Source organism: Anas acuta, chromosome 9, assembly GCF_963932015.1.
Source record: "Anas acuta chromosome 9, bAnaAcu1.1, whole genome shotgun sequence".
NCBI classification, from domain to species: Eukaryota; Metazoa; Chordata; class Aves; order Anseriformes; family Anatidae; genus Anas; species Anas acuta.
Window position 1 is genome coordinate 14,717,713 of NC_088987.1, and position 15,865 is coordinate 14,733,577.

Sequence of the window (15,865 nt, forward strand, 5' to 3'; positions counted from 1 at the left end):
CTTCTGAGCAAAACCCAGAGCCCCGCGTGTGCCATCCCCAGGTGAGCTACATGGAGATATACTGCGAGCGGGTGAGAGACCTCCTGAACCCCAAGAACAAGGGGAACCTGCGGGTGAGGGAGCATCCCCTCATGGGCCCCTATGTTGAGGACCTCTCCAAGCTGGCTGTGACCTCCTACAATGACATCCAGGATCTCATGGACTCAGGGAACAAGGCCCGGTGAGTGGGGGAGCGGGAGAACACCAGGATCTGAAGGGCTTCCAGATGTCCCCAAAGGGTGTCCCCAGGCACCTACACGTGGGCTGAAGCTTGTGTCCCCGGTGCTGTGGGCAGGGCCTGAGGTCCCCAGGCAAGGCAGGATGTCACCCGATTTGACTCCTGGAGCCCAGAGTCCTCTCCTGGCTGCAGTGGCCTTCCCATCACCTTCCTTGTCCTGAACCTGTCCCCAGTCCCCTGCAGAGTGTCACACCTTCTGCCCTCCTCTCCCTGCAGCACGGTGGCTGCCACCAACATGAACGAGACCAGCAGCCGCTCACACGCCGTCTTCAACATCATCTTCACCCAGAAGCGACACGATGCCGAGACGGACATCACCACCGAGAAGGTGAGGGCACAGCCCCAGGGGAACGCTGCAAGGGCTCCGTGTGCCACAGTGCCTGTGGGGGGACACCGTGTGGCTGCTGGGGGGCTGAAACGTGATGGGGTTAAATCCCAGCCACACGCTGGGCTCCCAGACCACCGTGGAGGGACATCTCTGGCCCCGTGTGGCCACTGCCCCTGGTGGTGGGAATGTGAGCCCTGCTTCTGGACAAACCCACCTCCGCCTCCAGAGCGGGCTCACAGTTGCTGAAGGTGTTTCCTCCCACCTTGCTGATGGCACAGCTTCGTGGTGGGGGGCAGTTTGCCCGCACACTAGGCATGAGCCGAGCCTGCCACAGCTGCTGTCTGTGCCCGCAGGTCAGCAAAATCAGCCTGGTGGACCTGGCTGGCAGCGAGCGAGCTGACTCCACCGGCGCGAAGGGCACGAGGCTGAAGGTGAGAGCATGGTGCGGGTCCCTGGGTGCCACTTGTCCTTTCCCTGCCTGATTCCTTGCACGCTGTATTGGAAACTGCCACTTCTCAGCGGTGTTTTGTCTGAGAGTTGTCCAGTGCCAGTGCCAGTAGGGTCCGCAAGCCCCAGCTGGGAGGTGCTGGTCGCCCAGTAAGACCAGTTGCTGGTTGCCCGCCCTGTGCTGGGGCTTCTCCATCCTCTCGGTGCACCGGGCTTTAGTGCTGCTCTGAAGCAGGGCCTGAGGATCTGGGCTTTTGGTCTCTCCATCAGGAAGGAGCAAACATCAACAAGTCCTTGACCACACTGGGGAAAGTCATCTCTGCTCTGGCCGAAATGGTAGGTACCTGGAGGGGGGGTGGGGCGCCCAGCTGCCCAGGATGGAGCACCCAAGCTCCCAGGGATGGAGCACCTGGGGTCCTGTGCTGGGTGAAGAGGAGGGGAGCAGCTCGCTGTCACCTCCCTCCCTGCTGCTCTCTTCTGTTTGCACCAGAGCTAAGCAGTCTCTCTGCTTTCTTTGCAGGATTCAGGGCCAAATAAGGTATGTGCTCGGGCAGGGCTGGGTGGGTTTGGGTTTGCAAGGGTGGGAGTGGGTTGCGGGGTGGTTTGTGATGAGCCCTTTAGGGGTGAGGTGCCACCGCGGGTGCCCACCTGTGGTTGGGGACAGCGCTGGCACCAGTCACGGTGTTTGCTTGGGGGAGAGCGAGCAGCCTGGCAGCCCATCCCTCTGCTCCCTCTCCCCAGAACAAGAAGAAGAAGAAGACAGATTTCATCCCCTACCGAGACTCGGTGCTAACCTGGCTGCTGCGGGAGAACCTGGGTGAGGACACGGGCACAGGGGGGCATGGCAGGGGGTGAGGGTCCCCGCAGGGACAGCCGCCCTGCTGAAGCCTGGCATCTCTCCGTGCAGGGGGCAACTCCAGGACTGCCATGGTCGCTGCGCTCAGCCCCGCCGACATCAACTACGACGAGACCCTCAGCACTTTAAGGTAGGCCCCAGATGGAGAGCTAGACGAGGACACAAGAGGTTTTGGGACCCAGCTGCTCAGGGTTGTGCCTCTCCCCAGGTATGCCGACCGCGCCAAGCAGATCCGCTGCAACGCCGTCATCAACGAGGACCCCAACAACAAGCTCATCCGGGAGCTGAAGGACGAGGTGGCCCGTCTGCGTGACCTTCTCTACGCCCAGGGTCTCGGGGACATCATTGACAGTAGGTACCGCGCCAGGGCGGCGCTGGGCAGAGGCAGGCTGGTGTCTCAGAGGGGACGTCCCCAGAGCCACCCCGTGTCCTGCCCTGCACCTCGGCCATCTCATTGTCTGCCCTGCCATGCAGCAGGGGGCACGGCTGCGTCCCCCGCTGCCACCACCCCTGCTGGGACACCCCCAGCAGGCCCTGCACACACGTGTGCCGTCCCAGAGGAGCTGCTTTGCCCCGGCAGCCCCCTTGCCCCTCCCCATTTCCCACTGCCAGCATCCTGCAGGGTGCCCGGCCGAGGTGCCAGGAGGATGCTCGGAGTCCGTGTCCTCTCCTCCCCGTGCTTTCAGGCTGCCATGAATCCTACCGAGATGAACCCACTCTTGTTCTGTTTTCTTTGTCTTCCCCCCTGCTCCCTGCCCTCTCTCTCTCTTAGCCCATCCTGCTGCGGAAGGATCCAAATGTGTGTATTCCCCATCACTGGTATTCTGTGTTGCTTCTCTGCTTTTTGGGAGGCGCAGGCTGTGCCGAGGAGCATGCGTGCAGCATGGGAAAGGGCAGCGAGAGCTGGCCCCAGGGCGCTAGCGAAGGGGCAGCAGTGGAGCCTGGTGCCCCGCTGGGGGGCCGGGTGGCACAGGGACATTTCTGCACTGCGCCCATGCCCTCGCCAAGCCCAGGACAGGGGTGAGGCCCTGCAAATCTGCCAGGCAGGGCACCAGCGGTGCGTTCACCGAAAAGCCCCGCGCTCCCATGCTGTCACTGTGTTTCCCCTTGCTTCTGCTGCTGCTGCTCTTGCTGCTGCTGGGCTGGTTGCTGCTGCTGGCGCTGCTTGTGCGGGCACGGTCCGTGCTCCCGGGAGAAAAAAAAGCGCCAGGCAAAGCACAGCGTGGTGCGAGTGGCCTCGGGACACCTCAGTGACCGGTCCTGCTGAGGGCCATTCGGGGGGCATCGGAGGAACAGGACGAATTGGAGGCAGGGGGCTCCACAAAGTGATGGGGCTCTTGTTCTCCATCGGGAGCTGGCTGTTCCCTAGAAGTGGTGGCCCCCAGGTGAGGGATCCCGACCTACCTGTCGGGCAGTGGAAGTGGCTGCGAGCATCCCGCTGGGAGACAGCACCCGGCACCTGCCCGGGCAGCTGGAGGCTGTGTCCCCGCTGCCACGGGCTGGGCTGCCACCGGGAGCATGTGCCCCTGTCCCATCTTCTCCTCACTGCGACTTCTCGGGGCCAGAACAGCATTTCTGACACTGGGACAAATGGCGAGAGTGTACCACAGATGGGGGAGCTCATGCCCGGGGCAGCTCTGAGTGCTTGAGAGGGGCAGTTCGGGCACCCTGTGCTGCCACAAAGCACCCCCGTGGGCCAGGAAGGGCTCCCAGGCGCCGGGGCCAAGGCATGGGAGCCGTGCCCTGCTGCTGGCCTGCTCTGCCAATGCTCTGCCTTTTCCTTTTGATTTTTGTCTTTCTTCTTGCCACTTTTTTTTTTTTTCCCAACAGCTTTTCTTGTCTCTATCTTCTTTCTCTCTCTCTCTTCCTTCTTCCTGCCCTTGTGTCTTCCCCCCGTCCCGTCCCTCTCCTTCCCCGCCCGTAGATGTGTCCGACTTTGAGAACAATAATGGCACTAGCGGGGCAGAGCTGAGCCAACGCCATGACAATCTCTCCACAGTGACCAACGCCATTGCCGGCATCAGCCCCTCTTCCTCCCTGTCAGCTCTCTCCAGCCGCGCCGCCTCCGTTGCCAGCCTCCACGAGCGCATCATGTTTGCTCCAGGCAGCGAAGAGGCCATCGAAAGGCTTAAGGTAGGAGGCTGGCGTCTTCTGCTCCTCTCCTCCCTCTGGAAGCCAGCGGACGGAGGGCTGCCAGGCTGGGCCATCTGCCTGAGGGCTCTGCGGAGGGACCGGGACGGGCTGGGCTGCATCCAGCCGCACGACATCCAGCACGGCTGGGTACCAGGTGCTGCGCCTGGGGCACCACAACCCCTCTGTGGCTCGGGGGAGAGTGGCTGGAAAGCTGCCCAGCAGAAAAGGACACGAGGGTGCTGCTCAGCAGCCAGCCGAGCGTGGGCCAGCGCTGTGCCCGGGTGGCCAAGGTGGCCAGCGGCATCCTGGCCTGTGTCAGAAACAGCGTGGCCAGGATGGTGGTTGTCCCCTCGTGGTGAGACTGCACCAGTTTGGGGGCCTGGCTACGAGGACCGCGAGCTGCAGGTGGGGAGGACCCTGCTGGAGGCCCCCCAGCCTCTACAAGCACCTGAACGGAGGTTGCAGCGAGGTGTTGGTCTCTTTTCTTGGGTGACAAGTTGTGGGACAAGAGAGGAAAGTCTCAAGTCGTGTCAGGGAGGTTTGGATGGGACATTAGGGAGAATTTCTGAATAGAAAATCATAGAAAAGGGCATTGGAATGGGCTGCCCAGGGAGGTGGTGCAGTCACCATCCCTGGAGGTATTTAAGAGACGTGTGGATGTGGCATTTAGGGATGGGGCTCGGTGTGTCAGGCTGGCGGTTGGACTTGGTGACCTTGAGGTCTTTTCCAACCCAGAAGACTCTGTCACTCTGATCCTATGGACCCAGAGCCACGAGGTGCCCTGGATAGGAGCGGGTTTGGCGCAGCAGGGTCCAGCTGGGGCTGCCTTTGCTGTGGGACAAGCGCTCCCAGCAGAGCGAGGGGATGAAAGGAAAATGCGAGTGCAGCACTGCTGCAGCCCCTTGAAAGCAGCCTGAAAGCAGGGCCGGCTCCCTCGGGGGCCGAGCCCAGCCCAGGTGGGCAGGTCGCTGGACCATACAAAATGCTGAGCCCTGCTCACCCCGCCAGGAAACAGAGAAGATCATTGCCGAGCTGAACGAGACGTGGGAGGAGAAGCTGCGCAGGACAGAGGCGATCCGGATGGAGAGGTGGGTCAGGGTCCCTGCACCTGGCCCCCTTCTTGCCTGCAGCCCCTCAGCACGTGGGATGGGATGGGGGCAGTTTGGCACCATCCACCACCCCCAGGTGGGCTCCAGCCCTGCCCTGGCTACTCTGCACAGGGCTGCAGCACCCGGCGGGCGTGGGGCATCACCCGGGCTGGGTCACCACCAGTGGGGACACGTGGCGGGTGGTGGCGGGTGGCTGTGGGGTCCAGAGTGTCTTTGACAACCTCTGCTCCTGCTGCTCCTGCAGGGAAGCCTTGCTGGCCGAGATGGGGGTGGCCATGAGGGAGGACGGAGGCACCCTGGGTGTTTTCTCTCCTAAAAAGGTAGGAATGTCTTATTTTCCCTGGCTAATGAGGGCGGGTTTGTACCCACGCCGTTCCCTTCAAACCCACCTTGCCACTGCTGGCCAGCCTCAAATATTTCCCCGGAGCTCCCGGAGGTGTTAACTGCCCTCTCCTTGCCATGAAACCCGTGATGGACATTTCAGTGCCACTCCTGTACATCCACCATGGGCTGTTTTGATAGAAGCGTGTGGCTAAATTTTCAATGTCATTCTGCATCACCTGGCACGTGGGGGATGCTGTCCCCACCCAGGGGACACCGGTGAGCCTCAGGGACTTTGGCTGCGCTGGGCTCGGTGTCAGCTGTTAACGCCCTGGGGTATTGCATGGTGCTGTCACCCTGCGTCCTCGCTGAGAAACGAAGGTGCAGGAGCATTAAATATCGCTGGTTTTTGTAGCATCTCAGGGTTTTTGGAGCAAAAGCTGGCTGTGCCCCCAGCAGCTCACCTGGCCGCAAGCCCTGATAGGTGCCAGCAGCAGCAGCAGCAGCACAGCCCCGCTGCTCCTCAGCACCCCTCACCTGCAGTGGGTTAAGTGCCCCTGGCAGACAGTGTCCTGCGAGATGCACAGGGCAAGGAGAGTGGGGTCTGCCCCCAGCCCCTGCCAGGACAAGCAGCAACAAGCCCTTCGGGACCTTGACGTGGCTCTTCCAACGGGTTTTACACTGCTGTCTTTGTTTTCCATCTGCCAATGCAGCCGCTGCCCATTAGGCCCCCTGATGTGTGCGTAGGAAGCGTGGGGGTTTATTCCCCAAAGCAGGTTTGTCTGGGAGGTGGCCTTGCTGTGCTGGTCTTGGTGCCGACTTGCTCTTCGGCTCTCTGGTGGGTGACAACTGCCCTGACTTCTCCAGCTGCTGGCAAGGAAAGTTAGCACCGAAAGCCTGCAAAACCCATTTGGATTGAGAGCAAAACCTAGCCGGGCATTGCTGCCCCGCCATATGCCATCACTGGGGTGACCGATTCCCCAAACCTTGCAAATCTGGAGTGAAATTGCAAACTAAAACAGTCCCAGAGCTTCTCCCTCAGACCCAGGGGCTACGTGTCTGCCCAGAGGTCTGCGGGTTACGTGCTGTGGCCCGTTCCTCCTGCCAGCCGCCACGGAGAACAGCCTGCGTTCCCCTTCCCCTCCTGCACTGTTTGGAGTGAGTTCCTTGCAGCCGTCAGGGTTTCTCCTGACGGGGACACCTCTGCATGCTGGGTGCCAGCAGGCTGATACCACACTTCTTCCCGTGTCTCTTATTTCTGGGAAACTCTGAGCTTCACCCGTTGATGCCCCGAGGGCTTTGCTGCTGGTTGGAGGCGCGATCGCAGCCGCTGGCAGTGGGACGAGCCAAGCGGGCTGCGGTCGGAGGGCTCCGTGGCCCCAGGAATAAATTCCCTCTCATCAGAAGCAAAGAGGCTGTGGCTCGTGGGAGGGAACCCACAGGAGGGAGAGCAGGGAGTGCAAGCCAACATGGGGCAAGGCTCCAGGTCTCTGGATGAATCTCCGGGCTGGGACCTGCTCCTTTGGGTGCTTCATCTGTCCCCATGCCATCCATGGAGGGAAACAGAGGTTTTTAGTTCCTCTTATCCTGAAACAGCTGCTGGAAAGGAAGAGTCTCTGTCTCACCTTCCGTAAACCTCCCGTACAGCTCCCAGCTCCGTGCTGGGCCTGCTTACAACAGGAATTTTCCCAAACAACCAATGAAAAGCTGCCCAGACCTCAGTCCTTGGAAGAGGAAAGCAGGGAAGGGTGTAGAGGTGCAGAGTTGGAGTCCAGCCCTCGTTTTGTCCACGCTGGGTTAGGTTGAGGCAGCTGCAGGAGCTGGGGGGCCCGTGGTGAGGCTGGGGGGGTTGCTGTGCACCGGGGTGACTGTGTCCTTGCCTCCCCCAGACACCCCACCTGGTCAACCTGAACGAGGACCCGCTCATGTCTGAGTGCCTTCTCTACTACATCAAGGACGGGATCACCAGGTGAGCGCCGGCTCCTGCAGAGCCCGTATCTCAGTGCTGCTGGGCACCTGCCCTCCTGCACCTTCCCCGGGCATCCCCAGAGTGGCGTGGCCGCTTGGGAAAAATGCGTGTCCGGGGCAATCTCACGGGGGACATTAGTCTTGTCGTGCACCAAGGGCTGCTTGGGGTGAGCCCAGAGGGTATTTTTGGCTGCAGCCTCACGGAGGGGCTGGTTTGAGGAAGGCCGGAGCCGGCTCAAGCTGTCTGTCCCCCGGCAGGGTTGGTCGGGAAGACGCAGAGAAGAGGCAGGACATTGTTCTCAGCGGGCACTTCATCAAGGAAGAGCACTGCCTCTTCCGCAGCGACACAAGGACGGGCGGTGAAGGTACTGCTTGTCCCGAGGGGCTCCAGCTGCCCAGGCTCACCCCGGACCTAGGAGGGTTCATCCCACCCTCTTAGTCCTGGGGCCTGCTGTGGCTGATGTGAGGTTGGCCAAGCGCTGCTGCCAGCCCCGTTCATTGCCTGTGGTGGTGGGGATGTGCCCGGGGCTCCGGGGCTGCCCCTCCACTTGCTGCTTGTCACGCAGTGATTGTGACCCTGGAGCCCTGCGAAGGCGCCGACACCTACGTGAATGGCAAAAAGGTGACGGAGCCCAGCGTCCTGCGGTCAGGTGGGTCCCCAGGAGGGTGCTCCGGCCCGCCACCCCGCGCGGGTTCCCTGCCCCTAAACCTGAGCCTTTGTCCCCGCCGCAGGAAACCGGATCATCATGGGCAAGAGCCACGTCTTCCGCTTCAACCACCCCGAGCAGGCCCGGCAGGAGCGGGAGCGGACCCCGTGCGCGGAGACGCCCGCCGAGCCCGTGGACTGGGCATTTGCCCAGAGAGAGCTGCTGGAGAAGCAGGGCATCGACATGAAGCAGGAGATGGAGCAGAGGTGGGGAGCTGGGGCTGGGGCTGGGAGGAAGGGGAGGGAAGGAGCCCGGGTCGCTCATCCCCATCTTCCCCGCTCCTCCCAGGCTGCAGGAGCTGGAGGACCAGTACCGGCGGGAGAGGGAGGAGGCCAATTACCTTCTGGAGCAGCAGAGGCTGGTAGGTGGCCACGCCTGGCTCCTCCTCAGGCTCCCTGAGCACCACCAAACCCCAGCAGAATTTTTTGTGGGGTGGCTCAGTGCATCTTCAAGATGACAGCAAACCCACACGTCGTTCCTGGGGCTGCCCATCCATGTGGACCCGGAGGAGGGAGGAGGCTGCAGGGGGAGGAGGGATGTGCAGAGGTTGGCTGAAGATCACATCTTGTGGGCTGCATCATTCTCCCTGCTTTTCCCAGGATTATGAGAGCAAATTGGAGGCTCTGCAGAAGCAGATGGACTCCAGGTATTACCCTGAGGCCAATGAGGAAGAAGAAGAACCTGAAGATGAAGGTGAGTGCTTGGTGAGGAAGGAGGGGTGAAAGGAGTTGGGTGGGCAGCCTGGCTGTGCTGCGTGCTGTGCGCTGACATTACCTGCAGAGGCATTTGGGGAGGGGAGATGGTATGGTCTGAGTTTCACCTCCATCCTGTCAGCCCTCTCGAGGAGGCATTAATAAAAAACAGCCAGAAAATCGGTAGGAGAATGGATTTTAGAATAATGACCAAAAAAAACACCAAACAAAAAACCTCAGTGCAACAGCTGGCTGCAGAGCACCTCGGTGAGTCAGTAAGAAGTCACCGGGAGGGATTTTTGTGATGGGTTTGCCCATCATTGCACCCGAACCCCTTCCCCACCTCCTTTGCCTGACGGCCGAGCAGGTGCCAGCAGGTAGGGCAGAGCTGCACTGCCGTTGCTTCCACGGCACCACGGTGGGGCACAGGGTGCCGTGTCCTCCTCCTGGCCATGGGGCGCGTGTGGTGACTGTCCCTCTGCGTCCCACAGTGCAGTGGACGGAGCGGGAGTTCGAGCTCGCCCTCTGGGCCTTCAGAAAGTGGAAGTGGTACCAGTTCACCTCCCTCCGTGACCTGCTGTGGGGCAACGCCATCTTCCTCAAGGAAGCCAACGCCATCAGTGTGGAGCTGAAGAAAAAGGTGGGTGCCTGCTGCTGCCGGCCAAAGCTTCTGGTTGTCACCGCCGCGGCGTTGCTGGGAGCGAGTCCCTTGGGGTTTTGCAGGGCACACGGTGCTGCTGCTTGCCCCTGCAGGCTTAGCGAGTGTGCTCAAAGCTGTGTGCTGGCAGGGAGCTAAGAGTCCAGAGTGGGTGGCTGCAGCACATCCCCGTCACACAGCTGAGCATGTCCCCACGCGGCGATGCCTGGGAAGCCTGAGAGAAGTGGCTCCAGCAGCACGGGAAGGGCAGAGGCCAAGGGGGAAGCAGGGCTGGCTGCCCCTCACTCAGGACTCAGGGAGTTTCCTCACCCAGGGGCAGCGTTTCTGTGTTTAACCCTGCACAGTTCTTGCACGAATTTCTGAGCCTGCCTTTTGAAGTGTCCCTGTGTTTAGTGCATGCCACATCTCAGGGTGAGCCCTGCTGCAGGGCCCCTCCTTGTCCTCCGTTAGAGCCTGCTGAAGGCCACTTTTAGTTTTCCTGTTAGGATGGTGTGCAGTCCTCCTCCTCTGGCTGTCAGCCTGGTCCTAGGGCTGCTCCGTGACTGTGTGGCACCCACAGCAGAGCCCTGAGCCAGAGGAGCGTGCGTGGTTGGGTGTTGCTCGGGCACATGCCAGGGACAGCTCAGGCTGACGGTGCCACGGTCCTCTTGGCAAGGTCGCCATCCCTCGTTCCCCCCTTCCAGGTGCAGTTCCAGTTTGTCCTCCTGACGGACACGCTGTACTCGCCCCTCCCTCCCGACCTGCTGCCTCCTGATGCTGCCAAGGACCGGGAGAAGCGGCCGTTCCCCCGGACCATCGTGGCTGTGGAGGTGCAGGACCAGAAGAACGGGGCAACGCATTACTGGACCCTGGAGAAGCTCAGGTAGGGCGAGAGATGCCCGCACCGGGCTGACTTAGAGTGGGAGGGCTTGGCCGGCCCCGGCCTGGTTTCTCACAGCCACCCGGTGTCCCTGTGCCCGCAGGCAGCGCCTGGACCTAATGCGCGAGATGTACGACCGTGCAGCAGAAGTGCCTTCGAGCGTCATCGAGGACTGTGACAACGTGGTGACCGGCGGAGATCCCTTCTACGACCGCTTCCCGTGGTTCAGGCTGGTTGGCAGGTGAGTGCTTTGTCTCCTCCAACACGCAGCTCGGGGGCACGGCGTCCCAGAGAAAGCCGGCCTCTCGCTCACCACGGCCCCGCCGCGCCTGCTTCTGGCACCCCGCGGTGGCTGCTCACCCTCCTGCCTGCCACGGAGCGGTGCTACCCCGCCGGGGCTGCCAGCTGCGGGAGGGCACAGCCGGCAGAGGGGCTGCAGGCAGGGGTGGGCGCGGAGCCCGTGCCACCGTGCCTGCCGCCTGTCTGCGAGCCCAGCCCGAGGTGTTCGCGTCCAAGCCTCTGTCTGTGCCCCCCGTGCCGTGCGTCTCCGTGTGCTCCCCGCGCGGTGCCGGCGGCGAGGACAGGCAGCCCCGGGGGGGACACGCAGACGCGTGTGCCGCAGAGGTGTCACCCCACGCCGTGGCACTGCTGGCAGCGGGGTTCCCCTCGGTGGTGGGGTGTCACCCAGCCTCGTGTCTCGTGCTCTGTCCCCGCTGCGCTGCCTGCAAAGCCAGCGACGGGAATCCCCGTGTTTGCACCAGTTTGTTGGGTCACTCTTGTTTTCTGCACTTTATAGCTGATGGCCGTTGGTGGCTTCCTTTAAAGATGTGCTGGACGGGCAGGTCTCTGTTTCCCGACATCCCTCGGTTTGAGCAGAAACCAAACCAAACCAATCCAAAAAAAAAAAAAAAAAAAAAAAGGCAAAGCAAAATTCCTATTCTTGCTTTCTCTGTTTGGAACAGCTGGTGTTAACCTGTCTTCTATCTTGTTGTACTAACCTTAGTTCAGATATCTCTGGCTGCAACAGCTCTCCTCTTTTCAACACATGCATGAGCGAGCGCATGGCTGATCTCACCCCCTCCCCTACCTTCTCGAACCCCGACTCCGACATCACCGAGCCTGCTGACGAGCAGCACGAGGGGCAGGAGGAGGAGGAGGAGGAGGCGGAGGACCTGGAGGAAGACATCTTTCCGGAGTGCCCGCTGTGTGATGGCCGGGATCCGTTTTACGACCGCTCCCCCCTGTTCAGTTTAGTAGGAAGGTTGGTGAGGTTTTAGGAGAGCATGCCGGGAAGGAACTAGCTCTTTCGCATGAGGGAACTGCTTTCTGGCACGACCCCCACCTCCAGGGCATCCCACGGGCGCAGGGGTGGCTGGTGGGGCCACCGAGGTAGGGCTGTGGCGAGCACGGCGCCGAGGGCACAGGGACCGCGGAGGCAGAGTGAGTGCGCTGACCCGGCGCGAGACCCCTTAGGCAGGTCCCTGCTTTGGGCAGCCCCCCCAAAAACATCAGGTCACCGTTTCCCTGGCATCCAGTGTGCTGCAGGACCTGTGCTAGGGGGTCCGGGCCTTTTATGGCCCTGACAGGGTCACCTCCTGCCAGTCGCAGTGAAGACCGTGAGCGCACCGCTCTGCGTCTTTGTCCCAGGGCAGCGGTGTGCAGGTGCTGGGAGGCCACAAGTTTCGCAGCTGTCCCAGTGCAGCAGGGAGAAATGGGGCTGTGCCAGTCTGCCTGAGCCCCAGGGATGATTGGGGGGCTTGGGGGAGCCATGGGAGTGAGGGGAGCCTGGGATCAGGCAGGAGGACTCTTTGGAAAGCAGTTTTCTCTTGCTGCCCATGCCCCGTTAGCAGCTCAGGGCTATTTCCTGCAGCCGCCAGCACAGGAGATGCTCAGGGGTGGCAGCACACAGGGATCTGGGCTGCAGGAGCAGGAATGGACGAGAGCCTCAATTTCTCCTCCCTGTTTGCCAGGAGAGCCCTGGGCTCAGTCACTCTTGGCCTGGAGAAACCCCTCAGGCTCCAGACATGCCTCGAGACTCAGTTGCAAGTTGCCCATCCCCAAAACGCCCTCCTGATGCAGGCAGGGTGATGCTGGCCTCCCTGGTTTTGCTGCAGACCTCTTCCCAAGGGGACAAGGGGACGTGTGCCTGGGAGCAGGACCCAGAGCCCCCACTCCAGGGGCTGGGAGGGTTCACTGAAAGCAGCCCCCCCCCCCCAGGGCTGCTCTTCCTCGCTGTGTTTAAATGTGGGGCGCGGGGAGCGAGGTGGGGAGGAGACAGAGCAGCGCAGGCAGAGAGGGAGGAGGTGGGGTAAGAGCCCTGCAGCCTCAGACCGAAAGAGCTGGGTTCTTCCGCCCTTTTTTTTTTTTCCTTTTTCTTTTTTCCTTTTTTTTTTCAAAAAGCAAAAGCAAAACCAAAACTCTTGGGGGCACCTCAAAAACAAACCCACCGACCTGCCGAGCAAGCCTCCGTGGCCACAGGCCCCGTTCTGTGCCGGGGGGACGGTCCCCCAGGTCGTCCCCTCAGGCTCTCCCAACTTCTTTTGAGTCTGCCCCGGGTTTGGCTCCCCGCGCAGCAGCTGTGCTGGCCACATTTCTTGTGAAGTGTGCTTTGATTGGTTTATGATTGGATCCTTGTCTTTGATTATTATTTTTTTCCTTTATTTCCTTCTTTCATTTTTTTTTTTAATTTTATTTTTAGCTGCTGGCTCTCTCTCTCCAAAGCTTTAGCGAAAATTGGGGTTATTTCACTTTTGTCTTACTTTGGAAAGGCTTTTCTTTGGTCTGAGCATGCCATCTTTGCACCTCACCAATCTTGTGGTTAGTGTCCCTGCCCTCCTTCCTCTAGTGACACACTTGTCCCCCTCCTCCCTGCCCTCCTCCTCCTCCCTCCCTCCCTCCCCTCCATCCTTTCCCTTCCTCCTTCACCCCCCACCTCCCTCCGGTTTCATCCCGATGAGCTGCCCGGTGTTTTTGGGGCAGGAGACAGGCGTGCGGGCGCTCCCCAACCCGTGCCTGCTCCAGCCCCTCGGCCCTGCCGGCCTCCAAGAAGAGATGGGGCGAGACAGGGGACGCCTGGCGGGGGATCGCGCTCCGTGCCTCAGTCCCTCGTGGAGTCTCTTTGGGTGGAAAAAGGCTCAGACAGCGCTTTGAGGCCAGCCGGAGCTACAGCAGCACGGAGAACCTCTGAACCTCAAGGTCTGGGCTTCACGTGCAGGGCTGTGGCCTTCCTGCAAGAGCCCTGCCATGCTTTTGGATGCTGTTTGGACGCCTGCGAGGTTAGGAAGCCGTGAGCAGCAAACCCAAACTGCTCGGAGATGTTTGCAGCCCCCTCAGGAGCCTCCCAAAGCCGACGTGTCCCGGCGGGTGCCATCAGGATCCTGACCACAGAGCACGAGGATGCTGCAGGAGAGCAGGGCCGAGGGCACGGCGCGCTTCCACCACCGGCGTGCCAGAAGAAACGCTGCGACTTGGGCAGAAAGGACCAAAATCGGTCCCCAGCTCGCAGCCGGGCAGCGAGGCACCAGCCAGCTGAGGAAGGCAGCAAGAGGAGGCCGAACACACAGGGAGCACCGCATGGCCACGTGCCCGTCCCCAGCCCAACCACCAGGAGGAGGTTCCCCAGAGCTCAGCTGTCACCTCGCGGCCCCAGGGTGGCACCTCGCCCCGGGGGGTGGCCCGGGACCCCAAGGCCCCAGGCAGGACGGGGCGGGGGACACGTGCACGCCGCCAGTGTCACCGGCCACGCCACACAGCCTCCCCAGCCACCTCCGGCCACCGCCGCCCAGGGCAGGTTCCCCTCTCTCTGGAGGCTCCGGGGCCCCAGGCAGGACCTTCTCCTCCCTCCCCTCCCTCGCCCCTTCCCTCTCCCACCCCGGCCTCGCCTCGCCCGCTCCCCGTTGCCTCCGCAGCACCCCCGAGCTGTCTCACAGCACCTCCTGCCCCCGTCCTCCAGCTCGTCACTGCCACGACGGTCCTCCTCCCGGCTTGTTGCGGCACCGGCGCAGTCCCATCCCCATCCCCTCCCCAGGACGCGCTCCCGCCCGCAGCGGAGGGGACGGCCGGCGAGGCGAACCTGCTCCCTGCCCCGCGCTGGCCCTGGCTGCCCCTCATGGCTTTGCTTTGCAGCGCCGTCGCGGCCTCAGTGGTGACCTGGGACCCGGCCGCCGGCGGCCGCCACCACCCGCGCCTGGGGACGCGCGGGCGGGGGCGGTGACGGCGCTCCCCGTCTCGCTTCCCCCCCGGCAGGGCCTTCGTGTACCTCAGCAACCTGCTGTACCCCGTGCCCCTGGTCCACCGCGTGGCCATCGTCAGCGAGAAGGGCGAGGTGAAGGGCTTCCTGCGTGTGGCCGTCCAGGCCATCTCAGGTAGGAGGCACAGCCCCGCATCGCCTCAGTGCATGCATTCCCCTGAAGCCCCCCGCTAATGTCTCAACTCCTTCCTTCCCCAGCCGACGAGGAGGCCCCTGATTATGGCTCTGGAGTGCGGCAGTCGGGAACGGCAAAGATATCCTTCGATGACCAGCACTTTGAGAAGGTACGGCCGCGGCGGTGGCACGGGGGCGTTGTCTGTCTACCCACTGCTCTCCGAGGCATGCTTGTCCTGTGGGGTCGGGGTGACATCTGGCCCTGCTCCCGCTGCTTGAGGAGCCCAGTCCCTCAGGCACCCTTCCCCATCGCCCCCCTGCAGTTCCAGTCCGAGTCCTGCCCCGCCGTGGGGATGTCCCGCTCGGGAACGTCCCAGGAGGAGCTGCGCATCGTGGAAGGCCAGGGGCAGATCAGTGACCTGGGGCCCTCCGCCGACGAGGTCAACAACAACACCTGTGCAGGTGAGCGGCGAGCTGCCCGCACTCAAAGCCCAGGCCCTGGCACCTCGTGCCCAGCAGTGCAGAGCTGTTGGCAGGCGTCAGGAAGATGACTCCTGACGTCCGAGGGCTCTCTTCTCCACGCAGTGACACCCGAGGACCTTCTCCTGGACAGCCCGGAGAAGTCCACAATGGACGGGCCCCTGGAGGCAGCTCTGGACCACCTGAAGCTGGGCAGCATCTTCACTTTCCGAGTGACTGTCCTGCAAGCCTCCAGCATCTCAGCAGAATACGCAGATATCTTCTGCCAGTTCAAGTGAGACCACGGTGGCCCCCAGCCCGTTTCTCCCTCCACGCTCTGGCCTTCACCTCCTTTGGTTGCCCCGGGAGGAGGCAGGCAGGGGTAGTTCTGGGAGCTGCATCCCACGCTCTGCTCTCGTCCTTAATTCCGCTCCATGGCTTTCATGGAAGGGGAGGCAAAACCAAGGGGTGCAGGGTGAGCGTGCGTGTTAGCCTGGACACACATCTGGTCACTGGTGAAAGCTGAGGACAGCGTCTGACAGGCGCTGGGGGGCTGCAGATTAGCGTGGGGTGGGTTTTCTGTGTCAGCCCAGGCCAGGTGACAGGACACAGCCCTGTGTGGGGCACAGGCTTGGCCCCTTCCCCCTCTCCCCTCCCTGTTCCCTCCCACCCAGCTGCTGCACTGTTC

General features: G+C 62.1%; 1 protein-coding gene across 30 annotated transcripts in view; it reads left to right on the top strand.

The window, feature by feature from the left end:
* Nucleotides 1-15,865, top strand: part of KIF1A (kinesin family member 1A) — a 35,349-nt gene that overhangs the window by 7,963 nt on the left and 11,521 nt on the right. For 10 of the 30 annotated variants that reach the window (XM_068692039.1, XM_068692040.1, XM_068692046.1 and 7 more), the window contains exons 6-31: nucleotides 42-220; nucleotides 494-605; nucleotides 959-1,036; nucleotides 1,323-1,388; nucleotides 1,573-1,590; nucleotides 1,794-1,869; nucleotides 1,960-2,038; nucleotides 2,117-2,259; nucleotides 2,681-2,707; nucleotides 3,833-4,041; nucleotides 5,050-5,129; nucleotides 5,395-5,470; nucleotides 7,361-7,440; nucleotides 7,698-7,804; nucleotides 8,006-8,089; nucleotides 8,172-8,352; nucleotides 8,435-8,507; nucleotides 8,746-8,839; nucleotides 9,330-9,478; nucleotides 10,180-10,358; nucleotides 10,459-10,596; nucleotides 11,359-11,616; nucleotides 14,601-14,719; nucleotides 14,803-14,888; nucleotides 15,042-15,180; nucleotides 15,304-15,472. In XM_068692039.1, the coding sequence (XP_068548140.1) occupies nucleotides 42-220; nucleotides 494-605; nucleotides 959-1,036; nucleotides 1,323-1,388; nucleotides 1,573-1,590; nucleotides 1,794-1,869; nucleotides 1,960-2,038; nucleotides 2,117-2,259; nucleotides 2,681-2,707; nucleotides 3,833-4,041; nucleotides 5,050-5,129; nucleotides 5,395-5,470; nucleotides 7,361-7,440; nucleotides 7,698-7,804; nucleotides 8,006-8,089; nucleotides 8,172-8,352; nucleotides 8,435-8,507; nucleotides 8,746-8,839; nucleotides 9,330-9,478; nucleotides 10,180-10,358; nucleotides 10,459-10,596; nucleotides 11,359-11,616; nucleotides 14,601-14,719; nucleotides 14,803-14,888; nucleotides 15,042-15,180; nucleotides 15,304-15,472 (2,999 nt within the window). The remainder of the gene's footprint in view (nucleotides 1-41; nucleotides 221-493; nucleotides 606-958; nucleotides 1,037-1,322; nucleotides 1,389-1,572; nucleotides 1,591-1,793; nucleotides 1,870-1,959; nucleotides 2,039-2,116; nucleotides 2,260-2,680; nucleotides 2,708-3,832; nucleotides 4,042-5,049; nucleotides 5,130-5,394; nucleotides 5,471-7,360; nucleotides 7,441-7,697; nucleotides 7,805-8,005; nucleotides 8,090-8,171; nucleotides 8,353-8,434; nucleotides 8,508-8,745; nucleotides 8,840-9,329; nucleotides 9,479-10,179; nucleotides 10,359-10,458; nucleotides 10,597-11,358; nucleotides 11,617-14,600; nucleotides 14,720-14,802; nucleotides 14,889-15,041; nucleotides 15,181-15,303; nucleotides 15,473-15,865) is intronic. The other 20 variants (XM_068692061.1, XM_068692066.1, XM_068692067.1 and 17 more) reach the window with 8 other exon arrangements.